The following is an 18,088-nucleotide window of genomic DNA, read 5'->3' as shown; positions in this document are numbered from 1 at the left end:
CAGTCATAACGCTGAATCAAAATGCCATTTATGTACTATGTTCTTTATGGAGTAATTTCATATAGGTAATGTCTGTATGCTGTCAACTATGCTTTAAACATAGCAAAATAAATTGAAATCAAATAAAAATCTGACAGCATCCATTAGATACATAAACCAACTATGAAAATTTAAATACATCTTTTCAAAAAAGAAAATTGTCGACATAATTTAAACATCAACATCTAAACACACAATATTGTGTACACATTATCCACTCTATGAAACACTGTTAACTGTTAGTTCTATTCTAACAAGACAAACATAGAATAATTCTGACTTCCGAGTGGATCTTAACACGAATTAATGCTTGCTCGTCAATACAGCTTTCTGATTTTCATGACGGAGGATTTCAGTGAGTATCTTAGAGTCTTCCAGTCTTCCCAGTTCACGCCCTGTCCGTACCTGTCGTCACCATACAGTCCATTCAGGCAGGTGTTTTGACAGTGGTTATGCCACCATCCTCCTTTGGCCCACACAGCACAGTTCACACCGTCCCAATTATCATTGTCCTTGTCAAACGTGGTAAATGGCATCCCATTGTTACAGATACCGCATGTTTGTTCTAATGTATTACCTGTGAAAAAACGTATTTGACAATTTTATTGAGTTATTTTCGTGACGAATGAAATATTTCATTAAAATTCCTAAAGTATCTGTTTGTCAGAAAATCTGGTAGTCAAATTCATTGATTTTTCAATATGATTATCTTACAATTCATAACACATGATTGTATAACATGAAAATACAACAATTTCGTGAACAATATGACATACAAGTATTTATCTTTATTCTCAAAACCACGTATAAAGTACTGTGTATTTTTATTTTTAAATCGAAATATAGCACCTGTTCCCCTTGCTAAGGGTTATTTTAAATTAAAAAATAAACCTTGACTCGTTTCATCATTCGTTTTCAAATCTCATCACAAGCTTTCCAAAATTCTACACAGGGTTACATGATATTTACACGTACAATTATCAAATCAAAATATTCTTTGTTTTTTCCCCCAAAAGAACATGTTTATATATTCAACACACAGCAACTGAATGATATTTTTTCCATTTATGTTACAATCTTTCTTACCGGCATCTCCAGAGTATCCAGACACCTGGATCCTGTAATTGTCTGTGACGTCAGCCACGGTAAAACTGCTGTACTCAGCATACCGCTTGTTTCCATCATGGTCCTCCAACTCAATCCTCAGTACTGTGTGGCAGTCAGCGTTCAGACGATGGATGTACTTGTTTCCTTAAATAAAATCCTTGTTGCGTATGGAATCCGGATAGGGCCATATAGTTCATAATAGTATCGTTGCCGGTTGCGTCGATAGTGCGATTGTGCGGTAATGCGGAGACGATGAAGCGGTGGTATAGTGACGATAAAGCGATGCTGCGATAGTGCAATGACAATAATGCGTAAGCGGGGCATTGCGATGAAGATTGCGCGATAACACGGAAAGGTGATAGTACGATAATGATGATAACATAGAACGGAAGCTTTTTAAAAAGCGCGACTCAATTCCAAAGCATATAATATAAAATATAATTTCGTAGTGAACACATTCACTTCAGCATTGTTTTTTTTTTAAATTAAAATAAACAATTTTTAGAATGACCATTTTATCTACGATCCTTGAACATGTATATTTGGTGTCGGATTACTTTTATATTTACATGAAAAAATATATTGCTTCACAATAAGAGCTATCAGGTTAAAAAATTTATAACTTTCTTTATTTTTGTATTTTCCAAAAAGAACTGATTGAATATCAGATGTAATCGAGATTTCAAACTGTGTAAAAATCCACTCTTCAACATCACACCACAATTCTTTTACTATATTACATTCATAAAATAAATGACCAATACTTTCTTCATCTTTTTTACAAAAGGTGCAAACAGCAGATTCTGCTTTTTTTATATTAAAAAGATATTTATTTGTAGGGACAATCCTATGAAGTATTTGATATTGCAGCCAATGTAGTTTTGATTCCTGTGTACACTTAAAAGGGAGTTCAAAAATTCTACTCCAAGAAGTTTGTGAATAGTTATAACCCTTTTCTCTCCATTTTGATATCGATGTACATATTTCTCTTTTTTTGTCTAATAGTATGTTGTACATGGGTTTACAACCTTTACAAGTATTAATAAACAATAGAATATGATTAGGGACAATTGGTCCATATTGTAATGTGTTCTGTAGGTTTGGTAAGTGTATATCTTGTGTATGTAGTCTGGTTGTAACTGCAGTTCTTAAACTTGCATACTCTATGAAATTTGTCTTTGGATTAATGTGTTTCAATTCATCAAAGTTTCTAAATGTTCCATCTATATTAAGCAGATCACTAACAAAAATAAATCCTTTATTAACATAACTTTTGATAAATATTGATTTATTGTCTATGGTGATTTGGGGATTGTGCCATATATTATCATTTATAATTTGGGGTCTACTAAGTGGCGTTTGTTCAATTATTTTTAACCAGCTGAGGAGCACTTCTTTCCAAAAAGAATTTTCTAATTTTTTACATAGAAGGTACGAATAATTAGGACCATTTCTCCATATTTCAGAGATACTAATTTTCAAAATTGATTCTAAAAGCTTTACCCATTTTGTATCAGTTTTAATTAGCCTTCTCATCCAAGTAGCTTTGAGTGCTGTGATAAAATTTCCATAATCAACCATTTTGAGACCCCCATGATTATAATCTTGTATAATTGTACTTTTCTTTACTTTATGAACTTTACAGCCCCATAGGAAATGAAAAATATCATGTTCAAAAGTTTTTAGGTATTCAGTTTTTGGGTTGGGTAATGCTAGTATCAAATGATTTAGCTTTGGTATTATTAGTGTCTTGATTATCGTAATTCGACCAATTGGTGTTAATTTTCTTAACTTCCACTGATTTATCAATCTTCTAATTTCAGACAATTTTGGTAAATAATTTAATTCTTCCATTTCATATAATTTAACTGAAAATTTGATACCTAGAAGCTCAAAATTTAAATTGTTCAAACTAAGTTTCCATCGTGAATGATGAAATACATCCTTTGAAAATTTTTTGCTACCAATCCAAACCATTTTTGTTTTTGTAAAATTTATTTTTAAGCCTGATACTTGTGCGAAAAAGTCTAAGACCCTAAGAATGCCATCATATGATTGTGGTGTACCATCCATTATAATTGATGTGTCGTCTGCATATTGAGATATTTTGTATTCTTCTCCATCAATAATTATACCTTTGATGTCTTTTTCATTTCTTATTAATATTCCTAAAATCTCAGCGCAGAGAAGAAAGAGATATGGAGATATTGGGTCACCTTGTCTACAGCCCCTTTCTGGATAAAAGTATTCTGAAATTATACCATTTTGAATCACACATGCCTTAATTCCGTTATAGAATGTTTTTATCCAATTTTTGAAGGAGGGTCCAAAATTAAAAAAGTCTAGTGTTTTTGAGATAAAACTCCATGAGATGGTGTCAAAAGCCTTTTCGAAATCAATTAACATTAAAAGGCCGGGTATGTTGTAATGCTCTGTATAATACATAAGGTCATATATAAGTCTTATATTTTCCCCAATAAATCTTCCCTTCAAAAATCCAGTCTGATCATTATTTATCAATTTATCAAGAATAGTTTTCATGCGTTCAGCTAAGCTTCCTGAAGCTAGCTTGTAAATAACATTTAGTAAAGTAATGGGACGCCAATTTTTCAGAAATTGTTTAGGTTTTCCAGATTTGGGAATGCATGTAATAACACCTAGTTTATTTATTTCTGAAAAGTTTCCTATTTGAAAAGAGTGGTTAATTGCTCTTGTGATAAATATTCCTAAGTCTCTCCAGAAGAATTTAAAGAACTCACTTGTAAAACCATCAGGGCCAGGACTTTTTTCATTTTTCATTTTCTTAAGGAAATTCAGAATTTCTGTATCAGTTAAAGGACCTTCAAGGGTATTTGATTCTTCTCTATTAAGTTTAGGACACTTAATTTTATTTAACTTTTCATGGAAACTTTCTTCATTTATAATTTCTCTTTTCTTATACAAGTGTTCATAAAAAGATTTAGTTTCTTTTAATATTTTCATTTGATCGAAAATAACCGACCCATCATCTTTTTCAATATTTGGTATTTGTTTACTTATGTAGTTCCTAGTCTCTAGGTTAATGAAATATTTGGACGGCTTTTCTCCCTCGTCAATCCATTTAGACTTCGACCTGATACATTGACCTTTTAATTTATTTTTTCTTATGTTGAGAAGCTCATCTTGTTTGTTTGATAATAAATCTAAGGAGTTTTCCGTGAAGTTCTGCTCAAGACATGTAATCTCATTTTCTAATTCCTTTTCTCTTTCATTGGATTTTTTTTTCTGAAAAGCAGAGTATGAAATGGATTTACCCCTTATTTCAGTAAGAAGAATATCTATAAAAAGTTGATCATCAATTATAAATTGGATATCTTCATTTCTTATATTATCTAAATTATCTATATTGTATATAGGACAAACATATTGTCTTTTTACTTCCCTAATTATTTTTTTTATAGAGTTAATATATATTGTATCAACTAATAGGGAATTGTTGAATTTCAAAAAGCCTTTCCCATTCATAAATTCATTTACTTTAAATTCAAGAATTACTGGGGAATGATCTGAACGATAGCTATTTTCAAATTTAACATGTGGTACTCTATTTGTTAGAGTGTCAGATATAAGGAAAAAATCTAATCTGGCTTGTTTTATAGGACTTTTCCTTCTCCATGTGTATCTTTTTAAATTTGCATTATTTTCCCGAAATATGTCCACAAGATTAAATGTCTCCATTAATTTCAAAACTTCTATTCTTGCTTTTGGGTTATTCAGATGTTTATAATTCATAGAGTCTAAGTCTTTATTCATTACTAAATTGAAATCACCTCCAATTATAATATGTTGTGTATTAAGATAAGAGTCAATTTTATTCTTTAATTCTGAGTAAAAATTTGGTGTATCTGAATTTGGGCCATATATATTTACCAGTAAAAGGTGCATATTTTCAACAGTAGTGTCTAATATAAGATAATTACCACTATCATCTTTATCTATGTTATGTACTTTACATTCAAAATTGTTATTTAAAAGAATTGCCACCCCTCTAGAGTTTGTTCTGAATGAGTTAAAGAAAGATTTAGTTCCCCATTGAGATTGTATCAACATTTCATCTTTTTCACTAAAATGTGTATCTTGCAAGAAATAAATATTGTGGTTTTTAATTTTAAGATTTCTGAAAACATCTTTCCTCTTATGGAAGTCATTAAGCCCTTGGCAGTTTACTGATAGTATTCTTGAACTTAACCTATCTAGTACCCAAGATCGCTCTATCGTTTTGTTTTAAAAAGGATTACCTTCCCAGTAGCCATTGCAAAACAAGGCGTTTGATGACCAAGAGAAGCTATAGAATTTCTTAAACAGATGAGATAAAATAAAATGAATTTATTTTTAAATTAATGGACAAAGTCAAGTGTAAATGTTCGTTATTTGGATGCTTACATATGGCCCCTACAAATATATCGTAAGAAAAGTAAATATAATGTAATAATCTTGTATTACACTTGTAATATCCATCTGAATTTAAATTAAATATAATATTATTATAATAAAAGCAAATAATTACAATGAAAATACATGTACATATAGAATACATACTTCTCCATTTACACATACCAATAAATACTGGTTTAAAATATTGCAGACACATTATTTATTAAATCTAATAACACACTATTATACTCTAAGACTTTATTAGCTGTATGAAGCACATTTGTTTGTTTTTGGTTTTCTTGAATGCCTCGGATCGATATGCGTTTTTCCTTTATTGTATTTTATTGATTTTTGTTTATTAAATTATAATTTAGCTATTCTAAATACCTATGTCAAGCAAGAAGTTAATGGTTTTTTTGTAAATCTTAATTATTAATAAAAATTCAAGTTTGTCAACCAATTAAGGTTTATGATGTGAAATCCGTTCATTTATTCACAACCTGAAGCGATTTCTCTTTTCAATGGCGCATGCGCAAAACAGTTGATAGCGCGATGTTACGATTAAGCAATAACATTGGCGCAATAGAAAACAAATAATGACACGATAGAGCATAATCGCTACTGCACCATCGAATTATCGCTATCGTACCATCGCGTTATCGCATTGTCGAGCTATCGCATTGCCAAGCCATTCCTTCATCGCACCATCACATCATTGTCATCGTACCATCGCATCATCGCACGATCGACGCAAACCGCGATGATGCGACAGGGAGTTACATGGACCTATCCGGATTCCACATGTTTCTTTTTTGGCTGCACGAATAAACAATAGACTCAGCCACATCTCTCACCCGAGCAACAAAAGCCCTACTGAAATCAGATAATGGAGTGATATACGAAATATCTGGACAGTGTTATGGAATAAATACTGTTTTAATAGATTGAATTTATTTAATAATTTTTTTTTTAAATCCCCCCCCCCCCCCCCCGATTTTCTTATGTTAAACAATGAGTCCTTTTAGTAACAGGATAATTTGACAGTCATATCACATATAACATATATAAATTACTGCAGTTGTCAAGGAAGTCTTTAAAAAAATTGTTCATATATCTATAAACCTACATCAAACTTTTAGATCCTGGTGGGAACTAACAATTTTCAAAGGGCCACAGCAAAGTCTAAGCAATTGAGAATCAACAATATGTCAAGATACCCGCAGACAAGAAATACCATGATATTTCATTTATCACAACATTTTGAGGTTTTGAGAATAATTTAGATTTTTTTCCTTTGTAAAAATTGGACCTCCCCAATGAAAGGGGTCCGATTCTACTCTCGAAGTATTACGGTTTTGATAAACTTGAATCCATACAATCTGTGAATTCTTTAACAAAATTTAAAGGTTTTTGTACCTTAAAAAAATATTTTTAAAAAGATATTTTTAAAAAGATATTTAAAAAGATATTTCTCTCTCTCTCTCTTTCTCTCTCTCTCTCTCTCTCTCTCTCTCTACTTTTCTATGTAACTACTTTCAAAAATTCGATCCGACTCCCTCTCCTAAATTGCAGTCCAATCCTTCCTCTGTGGATCTTAAATCCAGCACACTTTAAAATACCCTACCTGAGAATGCTTCAAGACAAGTGACAGATAATTTTGCAGATTGATAGTTTTTTAAAAAAAATAAGACCCCCTAATTGTGGCCCCACCCAACCCCAGGAACAAACTTGAATTTACCTTACCTGAGGATGCTAACACAAACGAGATATTTTTTGGCCATTTTCTGCATGGTTTTTGAGAAGACGATTCTAAAGATTTTAACTGTAGTTTACGGACAGTAAACTACAGTTAACAACGTAAATCTAAATGTTACATCTGTTATTTCTAGTTAAGACGATCACCTATGTTTCAGAAGTGTTAACTTTGAAAGAAATCATTTTCGATTGCAAAACATAGTTTATTTGATTAATATAGTTATCTATCAATTATAACTCTTAAAAAGTACCCCCAGTCAAACTTTTCACCAATCAATAGAATTAATCCTTCCTATAAAGCTCCAAAAATCCGCACCTTTATATTTGCACTGTTTTAGCACATATAAAAAAATATGAAAAGGTCCCTTTAAGTTATCAGTTGGAAAGTGCTAAGTAACAAATGAGTCCATCAGAATCAATACTACACAGCTCTCTATGACTTTGTCTGTCTGTCTGTCTGTCTGTCTGTCTGTCTGTCTGTCTCTCTGTCTGTCTCTCTGTCTCTGTCTCTGTCTGTCTCTCTCTCTCTCTCTCTAGAAAACTTAAAGTACACAGAAACATGTCTCCACAGGGGTTGTTGTGACTTCGTTGTTTTTAATCAAATGTTCCTCTGAATGTAATACCAATAATAAAATTATAAAAACATTCTATTCATATGATTGTCTTGATAAATTATTTGTCACCAGCAAGAGTATTTCAATTTTCACACTCCCTCTTCTGTTTAAAAAAATGACTACAAATTATCCTGACGTGTGTAAATGAATAGCTTATAACTAATTCTTTGTGTACATTTAGTATAAAGTATTTTAAAAACTTTTGATTGATTATCTTTTACAGGTTAATCAAGAAAGGATTTAAGAAAGATAGTAGTGCCCGGGTATAACAAATTCAAAGTCTTACAAGACTAACATCTGGGAAGCGTTCTAATCGTATGTGACAACTGTTTACACTGAATGACACAATTAAAAAACATGCAGTATAATAGTAATTTCATATGCTAATTTGGATGCATGGCATTTGTATTTATAATTTGTTTATGGTATATAAAAACAGAAACAACTTACCAAGCCAAACTTCAGATGCAGGTGACCCAAATCCAAATTCATAATCTGACCAGTTTCTGTAGAAGTCTTCGGAACCGTCTTGTCTCCTTTGAACCACCTTGTGTATAATTGTGGTCAAAATAACATTATGTAACTTCAGCCAAATAATTGCACCGCTTACCTATAAATCCTTACAATAATTAAGAGGGTGTTCATAGGAAATCAGACATTAACTGGTACACAGATCATAAAAGGCGATAAAAATAATACTGTATACTGTATGCTGGAAACATTTGCCCCCCCCCCCCCAAATTTAATTTTTGTTCCTTCTCCCTCATTGTCAAAGGGCGATTTTTTGATAGAGCGATTCGGAAACAAATTTTAAATAACTGTGTTAATTAAAATATCATCTATTTGTTATTGTGTTTGGGTGATTCAAGACGGAGGAACCCGTTAGCAGGTGTAAAGGGAAGATAACAACAATGGACGCACTGTAAAATTTTGTATTTATTTGTGTGTAATTTAGTGTAGTTTACTAAAATTTAAAAACAAAAAAGACAGAACGCGCTACAAAAGGTGTTTATATTCATTAAATAATACCTGATGTACAGAAATATTGCAAGATCAGACGAAGTAAGAAATGTGAGGGTTAGAACTTTTGAATAATAATGTTCCTCTACGCCCTGCAAATAACACGCATGGATATTTGATCAAAATGGAATTCAACAATTGGACTTTCCTTCCAGTTCTTCAAATAAATTGTTATTTTGACGCTGTTTTAACTTCCGTTCCGCTCTAAAATTAGCTGTTTTTTCTTTTGGAGAACAGAGGCGCATTTTAAAAGCTGGATAAAAAGACTTTATAAATGAGTTGAAGTTAAGGGTGATTGGATATAAAACAAGAATGGAATCTACACATTTTTGCCGATTATACTAAAAGTCTCACTACCGGTATTTAATGAAGAACCCCGTAATCATGCAAACCTTGCTTGTGCCTTAAGAGTACGTGAATTGCATCATTGATGAAATGTACTGAACTGTAGGGAACAAATTTGATTTGTAGTGTTATAATCGACAAAGACGGGGGTAAATGTGGATATTAAATATAAATACAACATCTATCTTACTGTCCAGGTATGGCTGCTCTCGAACGAACAGTAAACACTTTTTAGATCCCCGCCGATAACAATATTATAAACCCCAGAAATCTGTGTGAATCTAGATAGACAGTCACACGTCTGACAAGGTTCTGAAAACAAACGAAATGTACATGAATGATCGGAGTTTTTTGAATAAGTTTTGTCGACATTATTCTAAGACTGCATTATTTTTTATTGACATTGACTGTACTTATGTCATTTTATCGTAAAAGATATACGTATTTTTTTCATTAGTTTATAATCTATCAGTGAAAAATGCATAATCTCTTTAAATAAGATTGTAAAAAATTTTGATGTGAAAATTGATACTTAAAAATTCTTCATTTACATTAAATCTGTGTTAACCATGAATTGCCTTAGTTTTGTTAATATCAAGTAAAATATACAAACCTACAATCGTTATTTCATTTAAAATTAAATCAGTGATAAAAATTTGAAACTATATATTGATTGCAAATTGAAAAAAATAAATTTATAAAGGTTTAGCGTTTGATCAACTCCTCTATGCAATTGGTCACTGCAGAAGTGCACTGAACCTGTAAACCAAAAAAGTGTAGTGAATCTATATCATGAAATAGTTCTTTCAAAAGAATGAATGTATTGTCTATTAAACTTCATAATTTTCCCCCGTGGATGACAAATCCTTCCAGTAGATTATTTATCCAGTAATTAAATCGGCCAGTAAATGCTTGTTTTTTTTCTTGAATATTTGGTATTAATTTTACTATATAATTGAAAACACGTTAAAGCACTTTTCATGTGGATAATATCTTGTATTTAATACTAGTTGACCAGATACTTCTTCTTCAGATCAGCTGTAAAAAGACATAATTAGCAATGTAAAGACGTTGACAAAACAATAACCTTCTAATTTATCAACTTTCTTCAGTCAGTTTTACTGCTTTGATTGAAATTGACACTGTATTCTAACCTTTTTTACTGTTCTATGGATGAAAGAGTACAAGTAATATTTAATGTGCATCGCCATAATAGCGATACATAGAACTCAAAATGCTTGTTCTTACTGCACCATTATATATGAATCACATGGAATGTGAAAAAAATTGTATACATTGGATTTTTTTCTTCAAAAGCAGCCGCAAAAGATTAATATTAACTTTACGTACATTTTCTTTTATATGTTTCAATTTTTGTTTGACTAGTTCACCGTATATCCAATATTTAACTGCGATGCCGATATCCTGTTCATGAGGATAATGTTTGAGTTTTACCTTTTCATATAGTTATCAAATATTTATTTTATTGACTGCAGTGATATTCTATAAACCATATTCATTATACTTCTTATATTTCCATTATCTTTTCGTCTGAAGCACTTAAGGTATGATTACTTAACAAACAAAGAAGAAAATCTATTTGCCATTTTTAGTAGCATGGGAAAAAAATAATGTTTTTCATCTAAGTCCAAATCTCTCAAAACAATCTGCTACACGCAACAAATCGCGTAACAGTGTAAATCCTTCACTCTGACCCTCAACATGTGTGAACAACTAAAAAGACAACGAGTTGATATAAAGACATGTGAGAATCGTTTGATGCATGTACATACCATAGGTACAACTACCGTTTCTTCTGTCAACGTATCCCTCTCCGCCACATTCGTCGACCTGATATAAACAACAAAACATGATTTATAGCAATTTCTAAAGCTTTTGTTTCTCAAACTTTCCTCCGTAGTGCGATTTGCGATTTTTTTTATATTCATAAATAAAGACATAAATACATTTGTGACCAAACTTCTTTCATTAACTATAATGAACAAGTTTCAAAACAGTTTACAAAACAATAACGTAAAAAAGTCTGGATCATCTACACGTAAAATGGAATGACCGACAGCGATAAATTAAGACCTCCGATACAGGGAGTAAAACGTTCAGTTATCTGTGTAAAGGCTTCAAGCATCAACACAGTCAAGAATAAAGAAAGTCTACAGGTATTTTGCTTTGCAAATAAATTGAAACAAACAAATATTGTTGAAATGGTGTCTAAAATAAATTCTAGTTAACAGTAAACGTTTGAAAGAAAAAAAATCATTAAAGGTAGGTATGTCAAACTTTGAAATATTCGATCTTTTTATTCGTATTGTATGCAATTTTTATTTATATTTCATTTGTATTGTGTAATTTTCTTATAGTAAAAGTTTTCTATAACTTTTATTTGAATTGCACAGATTTACATTTGCTTTTCATAATTTTTTATTTGTTTTTCATAATTTCCATTTGTATTGTAAAATACTTTATTTGTTGTATTAACTAAATAAATATTTTTATTTTCGTTTTTATTGCATGTTTTGTTTAGTTGTATTGCATCTGAATTAAGGATTGTTTATTTTGGATTCTTATGTTTAATAATATATATCACTGATAGCTTTTCACGACATGGAGATGGCTGGGTAAGTCATGCGCTATATCCTTAGTTAAAAGAAGTCTAAGTTATATTAAATTACCCAACAATGAGACTTCAATTACATGTACAAATTGTTTGATTATTCAAGAATTTGTTGGTTTTTAAATGTCATAGGCGAACAAATGGTGCACATGATCTTAAGTCTTTTGAGGAAAATGTAGTTGTTAACAGGAACAATTATCATTCTATGGCTGTCTGTGATGCCAAATTAAAGTTTACCAATTTGATAGCTAAATCGGCAGGATCATTCATGATTCATATGTATGGAACAATTCTATACTTTGCCAATAATTAATGAGTAAATAACTGTAATATTATTAACTGTAATGTTCATTGCTACAATGTACGTATCATTATTAAATCATTTGGATTTATCATACTCCCTGCAAATTTGTTTAAGAACAAAAATCAACCTCCAATCAAAAATCAAAAACATAATACAGAACTCTATATCTTAAAAAAAAAATAGGTTGATGTTGAATCCCGTTAAAGTATCAGTCACATTACCCAGCAATAGGGTAAACGATGTGTTACCGATGAGTTTTTAAATGAAAATGGTGTGGATGCCGGCCGGACACCCATAGTAATCTGACGGTCACTGAGATAATCGGGCACATCATTGGAAAAAATTAAGTTGTAGTTAAATCTCAGCGATGTCTCCACCGATGTTCCATTGCTTCTCATCAGCAATACATAATTAAACCATCATTTAAGAATCGGCCGATGTATGGCCAATCATTGTCCGGTGCCCTTTGAGTCTGAGGTTAGAGGTGTTTAACAAACATCGGCAGATTATTGACCTAATATTTGCCCAATAGTCGGCCGATGTACTGCCGGTATACGAACAATAATCGTATGATGTTTGATTCACTGCCCGACCACCAGTGAAGCATTGTACATGTAGAACGATCGGTAAAGAATGTTTGATGTTTGTCCAATTTCCGGCCGGTAATCGGTGTTACACCGGTCCAAAAAATCCTTTAGACTCACTCGCCGTAATATTATCGTCGGAAGTATGGACGGTCTTTGTACGATGCCTGTTGCTGTGACGGATGTGTTCACGATGACTTGGCCGATGAGGACCGATGTTGGAGCATCGTTCATATCACCGATTACCACCGGTCTACGGCCACGTCGACCGTCCGAGTAATGTGACTAATGCATGACTTGTAAAGATTACAATAAAATGGCTTTTTAGGTTGTCTTAACAAGATCTAAAGATTTTTCATATCTCTTTCTCAAAATTTTCTTAGCGTAATGCGATTAACTTATTTTAAGATATATAGATTGTAATCAACTTTCATATCAAAATGTTAATTCTAAATCAAAACCGATCATTTAAGTTCTTTTCGATATGACAAGAATGTAAACTTTATAAGGGAATTTAAAAATTCATTCTCTCATTCACATAAACATCCTTTTAAAAAAGCAAAAATTGTAAATATAGAGTGTAATTAGTGTAACATCTAGATACATATACTGATATTTTGTATACAAGCTTACAATCACATGGATTCACATTTAAGGACATAAAAATTACGCTATAAAACGTGTATATTCTTTAAAAAAAAACTATTCTAATTAAATTTTAGAGAGAAGTCATTGATCGTTTAACTTTCTTGTTTTTTGGTACATTTAATTATATTTTATTATTATTTGGATATGACCGCATAAACCGATTGAAAACATTGGTCACTGATAGAAGTCAGAGAAAGAGTTTGGGAGATTTGTGCAGCTCTAATTCATACACAGGATAAAGCTCTGCCATTCAGTCAAGTGAATGTTAACTGAATGATCCCGAAAGGTGACTGAATGGCATAGCAATGCCATTCAGCCACCTTTCAGTTGCCATTCAGTCGCATCTTAGTTGACTGAATGGTAGAGATCCATCATGTGATAAAACATTTTGCTAGAGGAAATTTTTACGTAAATATTTATCAGTGCCGAATGACAATTTACTTTAAAAAAATAAAGAACCAGAAAACTACTATTTTGTGTCAAGAAGATATGTGTCAAGACCACCTTTTGGCTTACAAGCAAGATAATTATTTAAAAACAACAACAGATGTACATTCTTTGAAAGTTAATTAACATTTGATACTCTTGTCATTCATAATATACTATTCAAAGAATTAAACGTTACACAACACCCCCCCCCCCCGATTTCCTTTAATCTGCAATATATAGAATACACGTGTAGGTTAAATAAGAAATAAGTTGTATATCCCCGAGTACCCAAACTCCGTCACCATAAGCAGAAAACCTCCCGCGTTTCTCTGTAAATTATTTTTTGTGGTTTTTATCATTTGCAATCACTAAATGTAATCTGAAACAATATAATTTATAAAATTATCAACAAAAATATTTTTATTTTTATTCAAATAAGCCCTCTGAATACGACGTTTATCACACGTGCTATCATAACTTATGAACCTAACTCCGTCACCCACATGCTCTATGATATGGCAGGGAATGAAGACACATTAACAATTTAGTTAAAACTCAATTTGTATCTAGGCCAAGTTATAATAAGTAAAAATGGTGCATACAATTTAAATTGTATTTAATTTCATCGAAATGAAATGATCGCCAGAATAAAAGATGGGTCCATGTAACAACAATCACAATGGCCTTTTCAGAATTTATGGATGCCGTTTGATTTATGTCCTTATATATTTCAAATATTTTATATCATTAATTAATATATTACTTATTAAATTATTTATTTATTACATTTTTAGAAATGTAGCATATTCTAAATAGCGATATACCGGATATGTCTATACCCTGTATAAGGCAAAAGTATCGGCATGAGCGATTTGACGTTATCATCAAGAGTAGTGCATAAAGGCTATTGCGGTCTAAAAAAAATGTATTAATTACCTTATTCAAAAAAGTATTACATTTGAAATGTTTCATCTTGACCTCTCTAAAAATGGCTGACCACCGTAAATGATCGAATGGGCCCGCATGTCAGAAATATCGATATTTTAGTGCACCCGTGAAAAAGTTTTAGCTGATTTCACACAATTAATGGTGCATAAAATGAACAAGGTTTAATTCTAGTTATTTTTTGACATATTTTTAAATTTAACCGTTGCAAGTTGTTGACATTTGATTAAAGATTTTTGACATGTAAAAAGTGACGTCATAATCGTACTTGATTTCAAACGGCGAGGAGTTTCCCAAAAGTGACGGAGTTAGGGTAGTGACGGAGTTAGGGGGCTATGCGATATTCTCTTTCGAGAATACATTGATACAATTTTTAAAGATTATTTTTCAGAATGAAGTGATAAATATTAGGAATAATAACGCATGACTTATGAAAACTAATGTAGATCTACTTTTTAGCCAATGACATTTGAATAATGGCCAATACTAGTAAACAAAACCTATGTTAAGAAAAAAGGTTCACAACAGTCCCAAATGTCCAAATAACGTGAGTTTACAACATAAGGATCGTCTTGGGACAAGATAAGTGATATGCTAAAGTTAGGATAAAGTTACGATTGTTCCTAGATTAAGGATTGCTTCGAGAAACAGACTTAAGACAAATGTGTTTTTAAGACGCCATTAGGAAGCACCTTTGTCCTACGATATCTCCATGAGCATGCCTTTTGGTTCATTTACTTTAGGACTAAATTGCCATATTGGCACTTTGAAGCAGATTTTAAAATACTACGTTTGCTATTTTCCTTACATTGTATTATGTGATCAGTAATATTATTTTATACCTAATATTTCTTTTGTCTGGTTTACAGTAGGGTCATCTCAAAATATGAAAATGCACCACATTTTGCCAACCAATTTAGGCAAAATGGATATGAGAAAAATAACCCCGAAGATGACATTAATCCATGTTCAAAATTTCAAAGTCATACACTTTTTAGTTTTTCTCTTGTGTTATTCTTGTTCTTCAACATAGCTTCAAAATTATGATAACGTCATGAAAGCATAACGGCAACACTTACCAACAACGGAAAAATGATTAAAGATGTAAAATTTTCCTTAAAAAATCCTAAATATTTTAACTGTATTTTGTTTATTTTGTTACATTTTATAAATGGTATCGAACCAATTTTAATAAAAGGTATTTTACTAGAATGCCCCACCCCCCCCCAAAAAAAACAAACATGCGCAATAAATACTAAAGTCCGCTTCCTTATATTAATAACATTAATTATTTTTAAAAAATGATGAGCATATTTTTGACAGTCTCGAATACAAACTATATCTTAAGATAATTATTTGTTAACATTACTTACAACTAAATGAAACTAATCATTTGTTAAATTGTGCTTACAATTTGAAATCTTTTACACCTGGACTGCGACAGTGTGCAGCCGGTGTTCTTCCAACCTTTGCTGAGTCTACATGTCTGTCCAGAGGGCGAAGAGCACAGTTCTATAGCGTTACAGGACAGGTCATCTAGACATTTTGCTGCACATCGAATACTTGACATTGAGATCTCTGATATTGTTCCATAATTATTTTCGTAGGCGATTTCACCCTCATAATGAAAAAATTCGGATGCCTGTGAAGCAGCTGTCAGAGAACACAACACAGTTCCGAAGAAGAACAGTGAAGTCAACATGTTCTCAGTCGTACTGCAAAATAAACGATAAGATATTGTTTTTAGTATTTTAACATTTTAAAAATGATCGATGAACCATTTAACATTTTTGTTTACATATTGAAGCTCTTCAAAGACAAAATCTTATTGTTTGTACTTTGGTGTAACTCTATTCATAAAAATTGAAAGTGAAATATTTTTGGCATCTTGTATAGATTTTGGCAACAGCTTACTATAATAAAATGAATGATTAAACACATTTTAAAGAAAACTGTTCTGCTAAAAGTACTTAAAGAGAGTACTTAAAGAGAGATTTAATGCATTCGATTTACTAGAGGTAACACAAACATGTTCTAAATGTTTTTTGTAAAATGTGTAAGTAATAAGATGGACATGTCAATCACTGTCAGGTACTTGTTAGTCTGATAACCATGCATTGGTTTTCAAAAATATCTTCCTTTTATTTATTTTCTCACCTAAATTTCAGATATTCATTCAAATATGATTTTCTTCTTAAATTTCCCATACATCTTCAGCAATCTAACCATTTATTATTTAATACACTGGGGTGCTTAGAAATTTCCATAAGACCTCTTAATTTCATCGATTTGAAACACCTCTGATAAAATCTATCGACCCCTTCTTAAAACATCCAGACGGGGGACAGAAGTTTTTGTTTCAAGACTGTGCAAATATCTGAGCAATAATTTGACTGCATTAAAACGTGTAAATTGCTCCGTATGCCCAAAATGTGAATAATTTACATGTATTAAAGAGGTTCGATCCTCTGATTTTGGGTAGCCATTTTGTGTCACCTCTAGTCTGGAAATTCTGTGTCATATATGAATTCTACTTGTAAATTCCTTTTTTACAATGCCAAATAAACTCTATTGAATAAAATAGTGAAGAAAAAATTCCATATTTAGAGAGTTTAGTAAGGGACTATATTTTGTGGCGGAAGGTTTTTAAGAAAAAAATGAACATTTCTCATAACTCAGTTGTTTTAGAGTACCGTAATTTTAGCTTTCTTATTTTCCGTGCAGACGAAATTTTCAGATAGTTTATGCATTGGGATATCTTCGTATTGTTTCAAAGAACATATTTCAACAATATTTCAATATTTCTATCGACATATATTAGCATGTTTAAGTGATATTTCATAAAAGTAAAGAAAAAATCAACTCCAATTTCCCCCTAAAATTAGCTTATTTCATGCCATATCTCAAAATTTACATCATAGACCCATACTTTTGGTTTTATTTTCTGAATATTTGAGTTTCTTTTGACAAGTCTGTCATAATTTGAGAAAAAGTTTGAGACTTTTAAATTATTTAATTGCATGTTGAATCGTTTATGAATAAAAATAGTATTTTTTCAGTGCAAAAAGGTCAAAATATCAATAAGGTGAAAAAACTGCAAACTTTTTCATTATGATAATTTTAATTTTATTAATTCTAGATAATGTAAATTTGTATTTGATACCATGGTTCATTTCGATAAAAAATTATATAGGGAAAAGCGATTTATGTGCATTTTGCATTCTCAGTGCAGAAAGGTCATATTAAATACACC

The 18,088-nt window shown here is 31.4% G+C and overlaps 2 protein-coding genes across 2 annotated transcripts in view; one reads left to right on the top strand and one right to left on the bottom strand.

Moving 5' to 3' along the window:
- LOC128160617 (uncharacterized) overlaps nt 1-18,088 on the top strand; it is a 174,163-nt gene that overhangs the window by 123,236 nt on the left and 32,839 nt on the right. The window lies entirely within an intron of this gene.
- On the bottom strand, nt 349-16,539 carry LOC128160630 (fibrinogen-like protein 1). The gene is made up of 6 exons (XM_052823985.1): nt 16,247-16,539; nt 11,087-11,144; nt 9,484-9,605; nt 8,379-8,475; nt 1,126-1,290; nt 349-616 (listed from the first exon to the last, which is right to left on the bottom strand). The coding sequence occupies exons 1-6, from the start codon at nt 16,535-16,537 to the stop codon at nt 357-359; spliced, it is 993 nt and encodes a 330-aa protein (XP_052679945.1). The 5' UTR covers nt 16,538-16,539; the 3' UTR covers nt 349-356.

The sequence above is a fragment of the Crassostrea angulata genome, chromosome 8, assembly GCF_025612915.1.
Source record: "Crassostrea angulata isolate pt1a10 chromosome 8, ASM2561291v2, whole genome shotgun sequence".
Lineage (NCBI taxonomy): Eukaryota > Metazoa > Mollusca > Bivalvia > Ostreida > Ostreidae > Magallana > Magallana angulata.
The sequence above is the reverse complement of the archived record's forward strand: the minus strand, read 5'-3'. Positions and strand labels throughout refer to the sequence as shown.

Bases quoted from the DNA above. Each gene is read 5' to 3' on its own strand.
- LOC128160630 (XM_052823985.1), bottom strand. From the start codon at position 16,537: ATGTTGACTTCACTGTTCTTCTTCGGAACTGTGTTGTGTTCTCTGACA. The intron at 11,145-16,246 runs GTAAGCACAATT...TGTTTATATCAG, and splicing joins GGTGTAAAAGATTTCAAATT to GTCGACGAATGTGGCGGAGA. The intron at 8,476-9,483 runs GTAAGATAGATG...ATTATACACAAG, and splicing joins AGAGCAGCCATACCTGGACA to GTGGTTCAAAGGAGACAAGA.